The sequence below is a fragment of the Macaca thibetana genome, chromosome 17, assembly GCF_024542745.1.
Source record: "Macaca thibetana thibetana isolate TM-01 chromosome 17, ASM2454274v1, whole genome shotgun sequence".
NCBI classification, from domain to species: Eukaryota; Metazoa; Chordata; class Mammalia; order Primates; family Cercopithecidae; genus Macaca; species Macaca thibetana.
The window spans coordinates 79,671,871-79,689,533 of record NC_065594.1 but is presented as its reverse complement, the minus strand read 5'-3'; the positions used below and the strand labels follow the sequence as shown (position 1 = coordinate 79,689,533).

General features: G+C 43.9%; 1 protein-coding gene and 1 long non-coding RNA gene across 4 annotated transcripts in view; one reads left to right on the top strand and one right to left on the bottom strand.

The window, feature by feature from the left end:
• Positions 1-17,663, bottom strand: part of CLYBL (citramalyl-CoA lyase) — a 278,492-nt gene that overhangs the window by 32,400 nt on the left and 228,429 nt on the right. For both annotated transcript variants that reach the window (XM_050765996.1, XM_050765997.1), the window contains exon 3: positions 1,490-1,678. In XM_050765996.1, the coding sequence (XP_050621953.1) occupies positions 1,490-1,678 (189 nt within the window). The remainder of the gene's footprint in view (positions 1-1,489; positions 1,679-17,663) is intronic.
• LOC126940232 (uncharacterized) overlaps positions 1-17,663 on the top strand; it is a 125,834-nt gene that overhangs the window by 99,415 nt on the left and 8,756 nt on the right. The gene's annotated exons all lie outside the window — the stretch shown is intronic.

Here is a 17,663-nt window from a genome sequence, read left to right as displayed (position 1 = left end):
CAACAGATCCCAAATGTTATTTCAATGTGTAATCAATATAAAAATTATGGAGATAGTTTACATTCTCTTTTTGTCCTCTCGGTGAGTCCCGAGTCTTCAAAATCGAGTGTGTATTTTGCACTTCCAGCACATCTCAATTTGTGCTGGCCACGTTTCAATGCTCAGAAGCCACATGTCATAGTGGCCGTGGCACTGGGCAGCACAGACCTGACACACTGGGTGCATTCAGCAGGTGAGCAGTTTCGTAGGTGCTATGACAACTCAGGCTATTGCTGTGGTGGCAGCCATAGCCTCAGAGGTAATACTAGAGGTGCCTTCCACGAAACCACCACTGACCACTCGCCCCGACCACAAATGCTTCCAGTTTTCACACCTCACAGGCCCCAGAATGACACATTCTCTGCCCCAGAATGACCCAGTGAAATGTTATTTTATTCAGTGGAGATCTGCAGAAGAATAGCTACGCCCAAATGAAATCTAGCCCCTCCACCCTTTGTCAATTAAAACAATCATCGTGTAATTAGGCCCATTTCAAAAGTTTTCTTAAGTAATTTGACATGCCAACCACTTTACATTTCAGGTTTTTATTGGCTGAAAAGTCTGTCATGAAACACAAACACACCTGTCAGCAATTTAAAAAGGATGCACTAGAGAACTGCTCAGGAAATAATATCAGTGCTAATTAAAACCACTAGTTAAAAGCTTCCTGTTCATTCCTCCAGTTGCCCTAAAGGGTGACCTTTTCCTCCCCTTCTTTGGGTTCATTTTTTCATATGCAGCAAATGTGCCCTCCCTGCCTGGGATGATTTCAGATGAATCTCAGTAAGGGCCACTTACGTCACTGCTCTTCCAGGTGGAGGCCTTGGCTCAAGGCCGGGCAGGGTGGAGAAAGGGATGACATTCTCGGGCAACCTAGTTTCCAGGGATTACTCTAGGAGGGCTACTGAGGAGCTTGTTCTGGCCAAACCACACATCCAATTAGGAAGCGAAGCATCATTTCAAAAGTGCATTTGGGCAAAGGCGAGTTTTCCTTGGGTGAAAGAAACGGATTCTTGCGCTTACTGCTTTTTCTCAAATCCCTTCCTCTCTGCTCTGTGTGTGCATTTTCCAAACCTGTGGCACCCAGATCCCTTCTTCTTGCCACTCCTCCTTAGCTGCTCTTGAGTCTTTTTGAGACGGGGTCTCGCTCTGTGGCCCAGGCTGGAGTGCAGTGGCGCGATCTCGGCTCACTGCAAGCTCCGCCTCCCGGGTTTACGCCATTCTCCTGCCTCAGCCTCCCGAGTAGCTGGGACTACAGGCGCCCGCCACCATGCCCAGCTAATTTTTTGTGTTTTTAGTAGAGACGGGGTTTCACCATGTTAGCCAGGATGGTCTCGATATCCTGACCTCGTGATCCGCCTGCCTCGGCCTCCCAAAGTGCTGGGATTCCAGGCGTGAGCCACAGCGCCCGGCCTCTCCTGAATCTCAAAGCAAAGCATTAGCTACTCACCCACTGGATTTCTTCAGGACTTTCCACCTTTGGTAGCATCAGGCTGGAAGGAAGGACCCGGGATTGCAAAAGGGTCTCTAGATCTTCTTCTGCCAGACCGCTGGAAACTGAGTTGACTCTCACACATTTTTCAGTAGGGCCCAGATCAAAGTCTTCAAGAGTTTTTACAATTCTCAGTCGAGCTTCATTCTATAAGTGTCAATAAAAAGTTTATTGTTATTTTTATCACTGAGGGGAGCACCATCAAATGGTTTATGAAACTGTTACGTGGATTCAGAGTCTGAGCACCATTACTCTATCTACACATTTCCTGTCCACCAAACAAGTAATATTTGAAAGAAGTCATCCAGTCTGAAAGGTGAGCAGTTGATTTCTAGGCTTCATTCGCCACAGCTGTAACACAGCCGAGACGCACTGCAATGCCACAGTGGGAGTGTCGTCCTTCTCATTAGTATTACTTCCCAATTGGAAGAGGAAAATGGTTAATGGGTAATTTTTCACTGATTGAGCATTAACTAAGTGCTAAGCATGGTTCTATGTTCTTTACCTGCACTTTCTCATTTAATAAACATAAGAAATTGGCTAACATCTAGATTGTGGCCGTCTCGTCTGTCAGCTTCTTCACATTAGGGAAAAAATAAGGATTTTTCTTTTTCCACATGCAGCATGCTTTTTTTTTTTACTCACTATTTTATTGCAACTGAGTTGAATCTTGACATTCAATTAAGAAGATGCTCACAGGAATCTGACAATGCGTACTACAAAAAAAGCTCCCACTTCTTCAGGTGGAAGGCAAGGAATCCCTTCATGAAGAGCTTGACAAATACATTTTTTTCTTTGACTTGACAGGCTCTGCTCCACAGTTCAGAAAAGCTGAAAGGCTGAAAGTCTGCTTCAGTATTTGAACTGTCCCCAGAAAAACTATATGAAACCAAGTATGTTATTTATTGGTTTCAGCTTGGGGGTGATGAAGGTGGGGTTGGGGAGAGAAAGAAGTGCATGGAAAGGGTGAGGGCTGGAGTCAAGAGAAAGAAAGCACTTGAGGTCATTACTTCCTGCCAATTTCAGTTTCAAAAGCAAACTCCTCCAACTTGCCAACAGCCCTCAACAAATTCTCATTGTCAGAATGAACACTTATCAAAAGTAGTTTCATTTGGGAAGGGTTTTTATGATACTAATAAAACTTTAAAGCTTCTCACTGCTGATGAATGTAGTTTAAAAAAAAGTCTCCACAATACATAGCCATTTGAAAAGCAATACTGATCTAGAAAAATAGCAAACCAAAGTAGAGACAAAAAAGAATCATTTAAGCCAATATTGAGTCTTAAGTCCAAGCAACAAGACAACCCAGGACAGTAGATTTAAACCAGACAGATGTGGGTGTATGAGTGGGGAGGCGCAAGGAAGGCTTCCAAATGTGGTCTGAGTTAAACAATGTGAGGAAACGGTAGCTTAGAGTTGTCAGGTCAGATGGAAAGAGTACCTAAGACAGTTTAGGACCGCTCTGTGAAGTCCTGATTTACCGAGCTTCAGCTGCCAATAATTAGGCCAAGCTTAGACAAAAGCAACAGAGAGCTCAGACTAGCTAAAGTCAGAGATGACGTAGCCAACAATGGCTTGGTTCCACATCATACCTTTGTTTTATTCCATAGATATAAAACTCGCCCACTTGCTCTACCATGCACTCTTTTTTTTTTTTTCTTTTTTTTTTTTGAGATAGAGTCTCACTCTGTCACCCAGGCTGGAGTGCAGTGGCGTGATCTCGGCTCACTGCAATCTCTGCCTCCGGAGTTCAAGTGATTCTCCTGCCTCAGCCTCCCGAATAGCTGAGACTACAGGCACCCACCACCACACTCAGCTAAGTTTTGTATTTTTAGTAGAGACGGGGTTTCACTGTGTTGGCCAGGCTGACCTCGAATTCCTGGTATCAGGTGATCCACCCGACTCGGCCTCCCAAAGTGCTAGGATTACAGGTGTGAGCCATGGCGCCTGGCCCTAAATACGAAAATCTTGAAGGTGAAGGGCAGAAGTTAGCTCAGTATCTTGGCTCTAAAGCCGTCTAGAGCTGCTGGGAGAAATACTTGAGTTCTGGCCCGGCACGGTGGCTCACACCTGTAATCCCAGCACTTTGGGAGGCTGAGGGGACGGATCACCTGAGGTCAAGAGTTCGAGACCGGCTTGGCCAACATGGTGAAACCCCATCTCTACTAAAAATACAAAAATTAGCCGGGCGTGGTGGCACGTGACTGTAGTTCCAGCTACTCGGGAGGCTGAGGCAGGAGAATCGCTTGAACTCAAGAGGTAGAGGTTGCCGTGAGCCGAGACTACACTTCTGCTCTCCAGCATAGGACACAGAGCAAGACTTCATCTCAAAAATGAAAACAAGCAAACTAAAAAACTCTTCCAGCTTTTTCGAAGGCACATTTAGATCCATGGCTGTGGACAATCTAAAGCATGTTCTGCTCTGTGCAGCCTATGCAGCTACAAAAAAACGAAATTGCTGGAGTTTGGCAACATAACTTTCAGGTTCCCTTTTAAATAGCTAAGTCAGCCTTGCAAAGAGTCTACTGGGACAGTATGAATGGAAAACTGAAGGGAACTCACTCGATTTTTTAGGCCACACTGCATTTTAAAGCTTAAGTTATTTGAGTCATCTTCTCCATCATCTAATTTGCATGTGTGCTCAAGGATGCGGGATACCTGGCAACATCAACTTCCTAAATTGTTAATGTTGGTTGGTGTCAAACAAAATCTGATCTCGAAGCTGTTTGGCTTCACTTGGATTTGAAGGGACTGTTTGTTCAAAGCTCATGTTCTAAACCTGTTTGCGATTTTTATCTAAAGTCAGATTGCCATGGTTTCAGCACATTCCAGTTTACTTAGCAAAATTCGGCCCTTGTGAAATTGGCTGCAAATGAAGTACCTAATTCCAATTTTAGGCATAATCTGATTAGTACTTTTCATATTATAATAATGAGCAGTGAATACTCAGCATTTAAAAAATTTTGGCTCAGAATGAAAACCAAGCTCTTTCCACTTCATCATTCTGTACCTTTCCAAAAAGAGAGGATGGCTTTTGAGGTATATTGCCATACAACACCCTTATTAACAGGCTGTTGCTTGTTACAATTTACATAAACCAAGTGTGCATCCCTCTGGTATATATCCCAAAACACTCAACAACTTCAGTGAATTTATCCCAACCAACGAACATGTTGACTTTTTTTTTTCTTTTTGGTATTTTCAGGGTGAAATATGTGACTGTGCTAGCAAACACGCCCATGCCATCTGTTGGGTTGGGAGGAAGGCAGTTTCTAAGAACAATTAAGTTTAGTTCTGGGCGTTCAGTTCGAGAGAGTCACAGTCCACCCAGTTGTGAAAAGAAACAAATTCTGTTCATTTTATTCTCTCACTTGTTCCCTCTCTCTGCAACACACACTGTACTTCTTGCTAACAGCGCACTCAGCTCTCTCTCATCTCCACCACCTCGTCCTTCACACTTCACACTTTCCTTCTTTTTTTCTCTCTTTCTTTGGCTCCTGGTTGGCTCTCACCATCCCTCCAATATCCATCTTAGGTGGATTAGCAACAGGCCGTCTGGCTGAGCCGGCTCTCAGAAGGGCTCTCAGGGTGATCCCCTACAATTATTGGGAGGTAAGTGCTTCCGGGAGAAAGGAGAAAAAGGAAATTAAGGTAAAAGAGGCCACCCCAAAAAGAGCTTTTATGGGGGCTTTTATACTCTGGGAGCAATACAGGTTGCTTAAAATGAGGTTTCAGAGGGACTGCGTTCTAAATATGTTAATGCTACAGGGCAACCTTGGTGAGCCACTCTCACTGTGGAATGAACTTGTCCCCCAAGATCTGACAAGCTGGAGATGACTGAATAATGGAATTAAGGCCTTTATCAACAGTTACATTGGACCTTTGAAGAGACTAAGTACCATAGTGTGTTCCGGATCATGTCTGATTCCAGAGGTGGACTCTGCCCAGGTCATAGAGGAAGTTGGCACAGATGACAATCTTTGCAGGCCCCCATTCTAAAAAATGGTGTTCCCAAAGTTGCCGCATTCAATCGATATTTCGTGCCATGCTGCTCAGTGCAGTGGACCAGTGGCTAATAAACTTGTCCTTATCCATAAGCCACCGTATTATGTGACTCTGTCTGGGCCAGGAACCAAGGCGTGCTATGATTTCAGAGACTGGATTCCTATCACCTGGGGAAGAGACACGCTCTGGTGACGTAAGAAAGCGGAGAAATCAACCATCACCAAAACCTGCAGACTCTGAAATTAAAGGAGAAAATATGCGTGCAGTTGGTTCAATTGGCACCCATTAAAGCTAATAACTAATCATCCTCGCAAGTTTCTAGCTCAGAATGATCAAATCTGCAAAGAAAACAACATCCGTCCACTTTTACACTCCAGTGGAAGAGGTGGTCCCTCGCGGCAGGGCGGCACAGTCTCGCCATCTGGAGAATAAATCGAGTGTGAAGTACAGTATAGTTTGGGACCAAGCTCCGTGGCGGCAGCTCAGCAGTCAGTTCATTAGTTCCAAACTTCCAGGGATTAGAGCGGCATCAATTCTACTGTCGGATAGGATGAGACAGACAGGATACGAGATTCAAGGGGGACTGTGACAACCAAGAGGAGCCCCTTGGGCTTATTTATAAAACTACAAAGTATAAACATACCCAAATAAGTGCCTTAAATAATAGCATTATCACAGTTTCATAACATCTGAATTATCACCTTTCCCTTCGCCTCCCAGCCCCCGACTCAAACCTTGAATGTTAATGTATAGTTGTTTTCAGAGGAAATGGCAGAGACAGCCCTGGGGGCAACAGGAACAACGAGAAAGCTACGTGCAACCCAAGATTTGGTAATTAAGAAATAGGAAAGACTTTCTAGACTCCAGGGAGATCCACAACATTTGTGATTAAAGAAAAGTACAATGAATATTTTCATCCTGCGAAAGGCAATTGCCATGCCACGTATTCAAACACGTCAGTAAATTCTATCCCTTCTGAATTTGTCCATCTCATCCGATTTTCATTTTATCTAATGTGTAAAATGATGTCATGTCACGGGCATGAAGTTGTCCAAATTTTGAGCAGAAGGCCCCAGGAGCATCTCTATGAAAATCTTACTGAAAATGTCAAGATCAAGTTTGGTTTAAAATAAAAAACGGAATGAATTTATTCTATTTAAGGATCGCCTCTTTCATATAACTTTTCATCAATTTGTATTTAAAAACAGCATTGCTTATGACATAGAAGATCATCACTAGTCAATTATATTGAATTTTTCTCTTAAATCTATAAAATTTCACTGTAATAATGATCGCAGAGACTGTTGTAGTGAGTGCATTGAAAAAAAGGCAAATGAATTCTCACTGATGATTATAACCTGGTCGTGTGTTTCATCAAGCAAGGTGAGTGTTGAGTTTTCTATCCCATTATTTTTTCCACATGAAAAAGAAAACTTGGTTCGTCTCTTTTTGAAAAAAAGAAAACCTACAACTATATTGAGTATACTGTATGTTAACTGGCTTAAAACTGTATGTGCTGATTCATCTTACAAAGCGTTACATGCCAGGCACCCTGTTTACTCTGAAAATGTAGATTTTGGCAGAGCAAAGTTTTTGATATGTTAATCATGAAACATACATTAAAACACAGGTTTATAGTGAAATGCTAAATTGGCTTTCATTCAAAAGACTAAGAAGGCTGAGGATGTGTATAGATGGGTAGCTTATAATACATAATTGGTAATTCTGCCCTTCAGAGATATAATTGAAAAGGAGAGAACCTTACCAAAAAACTCCAACACTAAAATACAATAAATCTATGAAAAGAATTTGTTTTGAAGATCTCCAACCAATTAAAAATATTTTTAAAGATGTTAGAATAATGGCTTTGAGTCATACAAACCTATACATTTGTCAGAATTCATAGAACATATACTTTAAATTTGTGCATTTCATTGTATATAAATTTCACCTCAAAAGCACAAATATTGAACTCCAGTCACTCATATGCATGCAAGAGTACTTAAGGGGAAGTGTACTGCTGTCTGCAATTTACTTTGAAATGGATATATTAATACGAAGCAAATCGATGGATGGAGAGAGGGATGAATGGATGGTCAGATACAGATTAAGTCACCCAGAGTAAACATTAATGGGAGAATGTAGGAGGTGCGTATATGGGTTTCTACTGTACAATCTTCCAACTTTTCTTTTTTTTTTTTTTTTTTTTTTTTGAGACGGAGTCTGGCTCTGTCACCCAGGCTGGAGTGCAGTGGCGCGATCTCGGCTCACTGCAAGCTCCGCCTCCCGGGTTCACGCCATTCTCCTGCCTCAGCCTCCCAAGTAGCTGGGACTACAGGCGCCCGCCACCTCGCCCGGCTAGTTTTTTGTATTTTTTAGTAGAGACGGGGTTTCACCGTGTTAGCCAGGATGGTCTCGATCTCCTGACCTCGTGATCCGCCCGTCTCGGCCTCCCAAAGTGCTGGGATTACAGGCTTGAGCCACCGCGCCCGGCCAAATCTTCCAACTTTTCTAATGCTTGAAATTTTTGTACTAAAATGTGAGGGGAAAAGTTACCCTAAAACATTGACAAGTTTTGGAGCTGATTGATGTGTATATGGGAGTTCTTTACACTACTCTCTTTACATTTGTATATGTTTGAATATTTCCACAATAAAAAGTTAAAAACGATTCTAGTTAATGACTGAAATGTCACTGTAGTTGTTATTTGTGAGAAATAATTTTGGTGAAAATTATTTTTAGGTTTGTGATTTTGATAACAGCTTTAATGAGATAAAGTTCACATGACATACAATTTACCTATGTGTACAATTCAGTGGCTGTTAGTGTATTCATAGAGTTGGACAGCCATTACCACAGTCAATTTTAGAACATAAGCCAGGTGTGGTGGCACACACCTGTAGTCTCAGCTGCTTGGGAGGCTGCAGTGGGAGGATCACTTGAGCCCAGGAGTTTGAGGCTGCAGTAAACTATGATTGCACCACTGCATTCTAGGCTAGGTGACAAAGCAAGACTGCCTGAAAAACAACAACAAAAAAGGTATGTATCACCCCGAAAAGAAACCGCATACTTCTTAGCAAGTTACTCCCATTTCCCCAACCCTCCCAGACCTAGGCAACCACTATTCTACTTTCTGCCTCTATAGATTTGCTTATTCTCGAATGTATAAATGGAACCACGCAATTAGTAGTCTTCTCTGACTGCCTTCTTTCACTTAGTATGTTTCAAGATTCATTCATGTTGTAGTACCTATCCATCCTTATTCTTTTTTACTGCCAAAGTATATTCTCTTGTACGGATAGGTCACATTTTGTCCATTATTAGTTAATGGATACCTGGCTTGTTTCCACTTTGTGGCTATTATGAGAAATGCTGCCATGGACATTCATGTATAGGTTTTTATATGGACATAGGTTTTCATTTCTCTTGGGCGTATACTTAAGAGAAAGTAGAATTCCTGGGTCATATGGTAACTGTATGTTTGACCTTTTGAGAAACTGTCTGCTGTTTTCCAAAGTGGCTAAGCCAATTTCCGCTCCCACCAGCTGTGTATGAGGGTTCCTTTCCACATGCTCGCCGACACTTATTACCACGTGTCTTTTTTATTCTAGTCATCCTCGTGGGTATCACCAAGTGGTCTCTCATTGTAGTTTTGTGTTTCTCTGATGACTAATGATGTTGAGAATCCTTTCATGTGCTTATTGGCCATTTTTATATCTACTTTGGTGAACTATTTAAATCCTTAGCCCATTAAAAAATTGGGGCTATAGGCTGGGCGCAGTGTCTCACGCCTGTAATTCCAGCACTTTGGGAGGCCGAGGCGGGTGGATCACGAGGTCAGGAGACCGAGACCATCCTGGCTAACACGGTGAAACCCCATCTCTACTAAAAATACAAAAAATTAGCTGGGCGTGGTGGCGGATGCCTGTAGTCCCAGCTACTCAGGAGGTTGAGGCAGGAGAATGGTGTGAACCTGGGAGGCAGAGCTTGCAGTGAGCCGAGATTGCACCACTGCCCTCCAGCCTGGGTGACAAGACTCCATCTCAAAAAAAAAAAAAAAAAAAAAAAAAAAAGGGCTATATATATAAAAAAAAAAAAAAAAAAAAAAAAAAAAAAAAAAAATTAAAATAAAGTTTTCCTTTTAAATTATCTTTAAATGGACAATGTGGCACCGATTACTTATGCAACATTGTCAACCATCACCACTATTTCCCAAACTTTTTTTTTTTTTGAGGTGGAGTTTCATTCTTGTTGCCCAGGCTGGAGTGCAATGGTGTGATCTTGGCTCACTGTAACCTCCGCCTCCTGTATTCAAGTGATTCTCCTGCCTCAACCTCCTGAGTAGCTGGGATTACAGGTGTCCGCCACCACACCCAGCTAATTTTTGTATTTTTAGTAGAGACAGGGTTTTGCCATGTTGGCAAGGCTGGTCTCAAACTCCTGACCTCAGATGATCCACTCAGCCTCCCAAAGTGCTGGGATTACAGGCATGAGCCACCACACCCGGTCTATTTCCAAAACTTTTAATCACCTCAAACAGAAACTCCATAACCATTAAGCATCAACACTATTTTCCCCTGCCCCCAGCTCCTGGTAACCCCTAATTTACTTTCTGTACCCATGAATTTGTCTATTCTAGATATTTCCTATGAGTGAAATAATACTTGTTCTTTGGTTCTGGTTATTTCACTAAGCATAATAATGTTTTAAGGTTCATTCATGTCATAGCATGTATCCAAACTTCACTCCTTTTTATGGCTGAATAATATTCCATTTTATGTCTATTCCACATTTTGTTTATCTATTCATTTGTCGGTAGACATTTGGGTTGTTTCATAATTGGTTATTGTGAATAATGCTGCTATGAACACTGGCATATGGGTTTCTCTTTCAGTCCCTCTTTTCAATTCTTTTGGGCATATACCTAGGAGTAGAATTGCTGGATCACATAGTAATTGTACGTTTAGCTTTTTGAGGAACTGCCAAACTGTTTTCCACAGTGGCTGTACCATTTTGCCTTCCCATCAGCAATGCACCAGGATTCATATTTCTCCACATCCTCACCAACACTTGCTATTTTCTGTTTTACTGATACAGTGTTTGTTTTTGGTCACAGCCATCCTAGTGGATGTGATGTGGTCGCTCAGTGGGTTTTGTTTTGCATTTCTCCAATGGCTAATGATGCTGAGCATCTGTGTGTGTGCTTATTGGTCATCTGTTTATCTTCTTTGGATAACGTCTATTCAAGTCCCTTGCCCACTTTTAAACAGGCCTGCTTGTCTTTTTGCTGTTGAGTTATAACAACATCATATACCAGTTCTTTAGATATTCTGGATATCAAATCCTTATCAGATAGATGACTTGAAAATGTTTTCTTCCATTCTGTAGCTATCTTTTCATTTTCTTGATGGTGTCCTATGAAGCACAGAAGTTACAATTTTACTAAAGTCCAATTATCTATTTTTCTTCTGTTGATTGCACTTTTGCTATCATCTTGAGACCACTGACTGCCTAATCGAAGGTCACGAGATATATGCCTATGTCTTTCTCTAGGAGTTTAATAGTTTTAGCTATAACATTTAGCTCTTTGATACATTTTGAGTATATATATTTGCATATGGTGTGGGTTAGGGGGGATTGTGATATTTTTGTTTTGTATTTTCACTCTTTATTTCTCAACAAAATACAATGCAATTCCCAGGGGAGAGAAAACTCCAGTGGAAAGAAGGGGCTTACTTCCATCTGCCTCCTTGCCTGCCTTGCCCTGGCGCTGACTGGCAACTGCCTGGTGCTGGCTCTCTGCTGCCGTGGCCTTATCCATCACCTTCCCCTCTCTTCCTCCTCTTTACCTTGCCCTTTTTCCGTCTCCTCCTGGTGGATTTCCTTAACTATATGTGCCAGTCCTTTGGTATGTCTGTGAAGACACTGACAGGCATCCTTATGGGCCTCTGAGGCGCCTCCGACTCAAACTCATACGGTGATGTGAAGCTGGTGTGAGAAGACGCCCCTGGTGGGCAGGCGCTGCTGATGTTTTATGATTCAGTAGTGTGGCTTCGAGGTACACTCTGCACAGATTTTTTTTTAAGAGACAGGGTCTTGCTCTATCAGCCAGGCTGGAGAGCAGTGGCAGGATCATGGCTCACTGCTGTCTTGAACTCCTAGGCCCCAGCAATCCGCCCGCCTCGGCCTCCTGAGTAGCTGCGACTACAGGCATGCACCACCATACCCAGATAATTATTTGTATTTTTTGTAGAGACAGTGTCTCACTATGTTGCCCAGGCTGGTCTTGAACTCCCAGGTTCAAGCAATCCTCCCACCACGGCCTCCCGAGTAACTGGGACTATAGACATGCACTACCACACTTGGCTGCACACAACTTTTAAAAAAGACAAAGTATTTATGTACCACAAGCTTACATTGTCTTTCTCAATAGTTTTTTTTTTCTTTTTTTCTTTTTTTGAGATGGAGTCTCGCTGTGTCTCTCAGGCTGGAGTGCGATGGCACGATCTCAGCTCACTGCAACCTCCACCTCCTGAGTTCAAGTGATTCTCCTGCCTTAGCCTCCCGACTAGCTGGGATTACAGGTGCCTGCCACCATGCCTGGCTAATTTTTGTAGTTTTAGTAGAGATGGGGTTTCACCATGTTGGCCAGGCTGGTCTCAAACTCCCAGCCTCAGGTGATCTGCCTGCCTTGGTCTCCCACAGTGCTGGGATTTTAGGCATGAGCCACAGCACTCAGCCATCTTTCTCAGTACTGTTAACAACTGCCACGCTCAGAATTGTCTGTGGTTGTGGAATCTGCTAGCTCACAGCTCTTCCCACTTTTACTCTGTGTTTTCACAGCCTCAGAGGAGCAAAGTTAGAATTTCTGGTTTCTAGCAGGGCAGCAGGGAGCCGGGACAATCTGTGGGCAGAGGAATGGGAGTGGTGCCTGCTGTCTCCAAGGGGTCCCAGGGAATAGGTGGCAGAAGGATCCAGAGGAAAACTGAAAAATGCAATCACTCATCTGGTTGTTTTATGCACTTACGGCCAAACATCCAGATACTTGAAGGCATTTAGATAACAGAGGATGTGTCCTTTTTTGTGTGATTCCCAAGAGAAAACTTCCTGAATACCATGCCCAGATTCTGCCTGATGACCCTGGTCTGGTACATTTAAAACTTTTATCCAGAGGGATTAATCAAATGCAATCCACTGCACCAGGTGCTGGGGACAGGTGTGGGGGATAGGGAAACAATCCATAAATCACTCCCTGTTAAAGTCTGAGAATTTATCATCCACTTGTGGCGATGAAAGCCCCATGTAATGAGAAATGAAGTAACAGTTGGAGTCGGTGGAACAGATCCTGGGGCCCTTGGGACTTAGAAGCAGGGGACAGCACCTCAGGCTGAGAAGGGGGTTGCAGGAGGGGAGGCTGGGACTCGGGTGGCCTCTGAAGACTGAACAGGATTTCAGTAAGTGCAGAGGAGGTGAGAGAGCCAGAAATGGGCAAAGGGCAGCGGCAGGAACAGTAAGGGAACAGCAAGGCGATGATTTGTACATATGAGGCTACGGAGGGAGGGAGCTTGAACAGGGAGACAGACAAACAGGCAGATAGAGAGACAGGCAGACAATGGAGAGCCCCGAAGGGTAGGGGCAGCCCAGGGCTTAGAGACACAAGGGATGAGGCTCCATTCCATGGGGGAGAAAGGACCATGGTGGTGACAGGTCATGACTCGCAGCTCAGTTGAGAAGTATCTCTGAGAAGCTGCCCTGCAGCCCTGCCTGCCTTCGGGAGGATCCACCCTCAAGTTGGAGGGGGGGGTGTCCCTGCTTATTCCACCTGCCCAAGAGTTCCATCCTTCGAAGGAGGGTCTGGAGCCCCAAAGCTACTCAATTTTGTCTTTGGAATGGGTGTCTGTACGTGGGTTTCTGATTTGGGGTCCTCAGTCCAGGGCACTGAAAGAGTTCCGGAAGCCCCACAGTAGTGGCACGCGGACCTACTCCCTGGCACGTGCCTTCTAATTGGTCTCGCTTAGCCCGTCCTCAGTGGGGAAAGAGAAGGTAGCTGCCTTCCCCAACCGACTGGTACAAAGTACAGCCTGGAGCAAAGCTGCTCTCTCTCTCAACTCGCTATATTTATGTTTCCCCACTTCTCTGGGTTAGAGGAGGTAATTAACTGTTTTGGTTTAAAAGCCTCCTGCTGGGTCTCAGTCTGCGTGGGAGAATAAAAGTAAACAAGCAAAAGAGAACAGTGTCATCAAAGGACCTCGCACCTACCTTTCTTCATTATGAGGATGAAAACATGCCTTTTTCCACAGGTGCCATGAATTACCTGTGCAGGGCAGGGTCCGCGGGCCTTTCACTCTTTTTAATGGTAAATCAAGAGTGATTGGCTCATAATTTAATGGGGCAACTTTGCCATGGTTCCAGATACACATCAGATAACAGACACGTCACCTGTCTCTGGCCTGAGCAGTTTAGAGGGATATTCACAACGTCTTTCAGCCAGTGACTCCCTCTAGTTCTCCACTGACCTGATACACATTACTGGAAACCGATCCAAATTGTCCCCTTCACACAGATATCAAAAACCAATTTGTTAAAAAAAAAATAAAAGCAAACTTTTTTTCGTTCTTGTGGAGGAAAACACTCATTTCCCTGCCCATCACCAATTTCTGCAGGTACGAGTTGGGCCCGCTTGTTTCTGAGGATGCCCTAAGGTGGGTTATGACGGACTCAGCTGTGCCCACGTTGTTGTGGGAGACTCCTGTCTGCATGCCAGCTGCTTCTACAACACTTCTCTAAGGTGCTGACATAAAGAATCTTGTCTCCATAAGTCGATTATAAAGTTTATTCATAGAAGTATAAATGTCTAATGACAAAACACACATGGCCTTGCAATTAAACAAACTGAGCTAATGCTAATTTCAGCCAGCGGCAGAAGCCGGTCCTTGACTTCTTGTCTTTTGGATGAAGCACTGCCTTGTGTGGCAGAGCAGCATCCCAAACAAGGATTCTTTAGATTCAGCAGCATGCTAATTAGTCTCTTCCCGGAAGACACGAATGAAGAAATCAGGTAACACAATCAGCTATGTGAGGGCAGGAATAGAACACAAAGAAATACTTCTTGCAGGTACGTGATACTGCATCATTATTTTCACAGACTATTTTAAAAGTAGACAGGACTTTAAAACAAAAAGGAATAAAGAATATCTCCACACAGGCAGAGCTTGCAGTGAGCTGAGATTGTACCACTGCACTCCAGCCTGGGTGACAGAGCGAGACTCCGTCTCAAAAAAAAAAAAAAAAAAAAAAAAAATCTCCACACAATATTTGGTAATGTTGGTAATATCCATCAACATTCATAATGTTGGTTCCACCTTTGCGCGTTTTCATTTCTGTTGCTTAAATATATACTGCGTCCTTTAGATCATTTATTTTATTTATTTATTTTGTAGAGTCAGGGTCTTGCTCTGCTGGCCCAGGCTGGAGTGCAGTGGCTATTCACAGGCACAATTAGAGTTCACTACAGCCTCGTGCTCCCCTATTTATTTGTATTTATTATTGGTTGTTTTGCTTCCTAATTATTTCCCAAAGGAAACTATAACTGAAAAATGGCTTTGTTTCTTTCAGGTGGCAAATGTATAGGGATTTTTCAGGGTAGTACTTTTCCATCCTATTCTTCGTCAATTTTATTTTCTTCCAAAATCAACAAGGAAAATAAAAATATCATGTGGAAAAAACAGAAAACGGAGAAGAAGGACGGCCAGCAGGACACTTAATTTTTTTAAAAAAGGCAGACTGAGGATCACTGGAGAATGGCGACTGTTACAGCCAAGGGCCCCCCAGCAAGGACTAGCCTCCTCCCCTCCCCGGAGGCGGCTTTTCTTCGCAGCCTGTAGCGGTGTGCCACAGTTCCTCTGAAGATGTGTATCGTGGAGCAAGTGGCAGAGCCTGCGTCACGCCACCTCGCTCACAAACACTGGGAGCTTCCGATCTTCTATAATTAAATGTTTTCCTCGAGCAAATGCTACTAAAACAATGCCGTGGCTGGCGCCGCATTTGATTTCCATGGCGCTTTCCACCTTCTCCTCTTGCCAGCTCTTCACATCGACTGTCTCCGCAGCTTCATTCCTTCACTGGTGCCAGGCAGGCAGGCGCACTGCACAACCACTTGGGTTTTTCTTCCCTCTTTTGCGCCCGGTAAATTTTCATAAAGCATTTAACGTGAGAACAAGCAGGTTAATTTCCCGTGCCGTTGAGCCAGGCGCCCTGCAACACTGCCATGTTTTGGCTTCTGAGTCAGAGGCCTCGGTCCCAGTGGCGAGAACTCTTGCCAGAGCTTTCTCTGTGCAGACACCAGGTGTGATTTAGCATAACAGATTGTGTGGACGCTCAACGGCTTCTCTAAACCGTGCGTCAGAACGAAATTGTATCCTTCATGCAAGATGAAGATGAAAGTCTCCTGGGCTGGAAGTTCTGCCAGGAAGGGCCTCTGGACATACAGGAAATGGGAAAATCACCCCACTTTACAACACATGCCTAGTTTCAGGACCACTAATGTTCTCCTTCACAATATCAGTACCTGGTTAAAATCCCCCATCATATCACCACGCTGTTTTCCTCTGATGGTAGGTAGGCAATGAAGGATTTTTGAAAAATATACAAAGAGGATGGAAAAAATGGAATTGTAAGGAAATTTAAAACCTCATTGAATCTGGTCTTTGATACCTACTTAGTCAATGACTTGGGCCATGCATGAAACCCTGGTTGACAGTGACTTTGAACGCAGACGCGCTAGGTGTCAGCTCTCAGGCTATGGGGACGACTTTCAGGGAAGAAGCCGAGCTTTGTGGCTGCCACAGTGTAGACCCGAGATGAGAACGGCCCGTTTTCGAAGATGGCAAGATTAGTGTGCCTCGAGAGAAGGGCAGGCCTGAAGCTGAGACACAGGTCACCCCACGGGGAGAGTGACTGAAGTCACAAGAGGACACCGAAGATGATTTGAGGACAAGCTTAGCAAACACGACTGCCAGGATCACCAGTCTTTTTATCCAGACCGCTGCCAGGGGGATCGTAACACTTAGTGATGTACAGGCAGCTAACAGAGAGGACCAATGGTGTCCCAATGGTATGCCAACACCAGGGGCTTAGGGATAAAATACATGTGCTCGGACGTTCAAAATCACCTGATAACGATGATGTCAATATATACACAGTCCTTTTCTAACTTTTCAAAGGGCTTTCATGCCTGTGATTTCATTTGCCCTCACAACAGTCCTGCAGTGTGGACAGCACAGATTTTATCATCCACATCTGCCTGAAGAACAGAGAGGTTAGGAGACTTCTCTGGAATCCAGACAACTAGGCAGCAGTTGAGCTAAGGCAGAACTCCCATCTCGGGCTCCCAATCTTGCATTTGTCTGCAGAAGCCCTCCTTACACCCTCGAGGGTCAGTGAGTTACCCGATAGCCTGTAATAAATGACTTTGTTTTCTGCTTACACTCAGTGAACTAAATTCTGTGGTTAGCTGCCAGCAGCCCCGGCCACTACCGCGACCACAGTGCACGTGCGTTCCGTCACCTGCCTTTTTCACTCAGCCACAGGTAGAGTATCTCTTTATGCAGGATGTGATCTACACAATCATTTGTAATGACTTCCAAGAATTCTATTGCATGGATAGGCCAATCCCCTATGGAGTAAGATTTAATTTTTTGGCCAGGCACGGTGGCTCATGCCTGTAATCTCAGCACTTTGGGAGGCCGAGGTGGGTGGATCACCTGAGGTCAGGAGTTCAAGACCAGCCTGGCCAAGAGGGTGAAACCCCATCTCTACTAAAAATACAAAAATTAGCCAGAAGTGGTGGTGCATGCCTGTAATGCATGCCTGTAATCCCAGCTACTTGGGAGGCTGAGGCAGGAGAATCACTTGAACCCAGGAGGCGGAGGTTGCAGTGAGCCAAGATCATGCCACTGCACTCCAGCCTGGGTGACAGAGCACAGCTCCATCTAAAAAATAATAATAATAATAATAATTTTTCCCCAGCAAACATATAATAATGTTTGCCATTAATATGTTCATTTCATTCAAGAAATATTTATCGAATATGCTTTATGTGCCAGCTACCATTTTACGTAATGGAGAG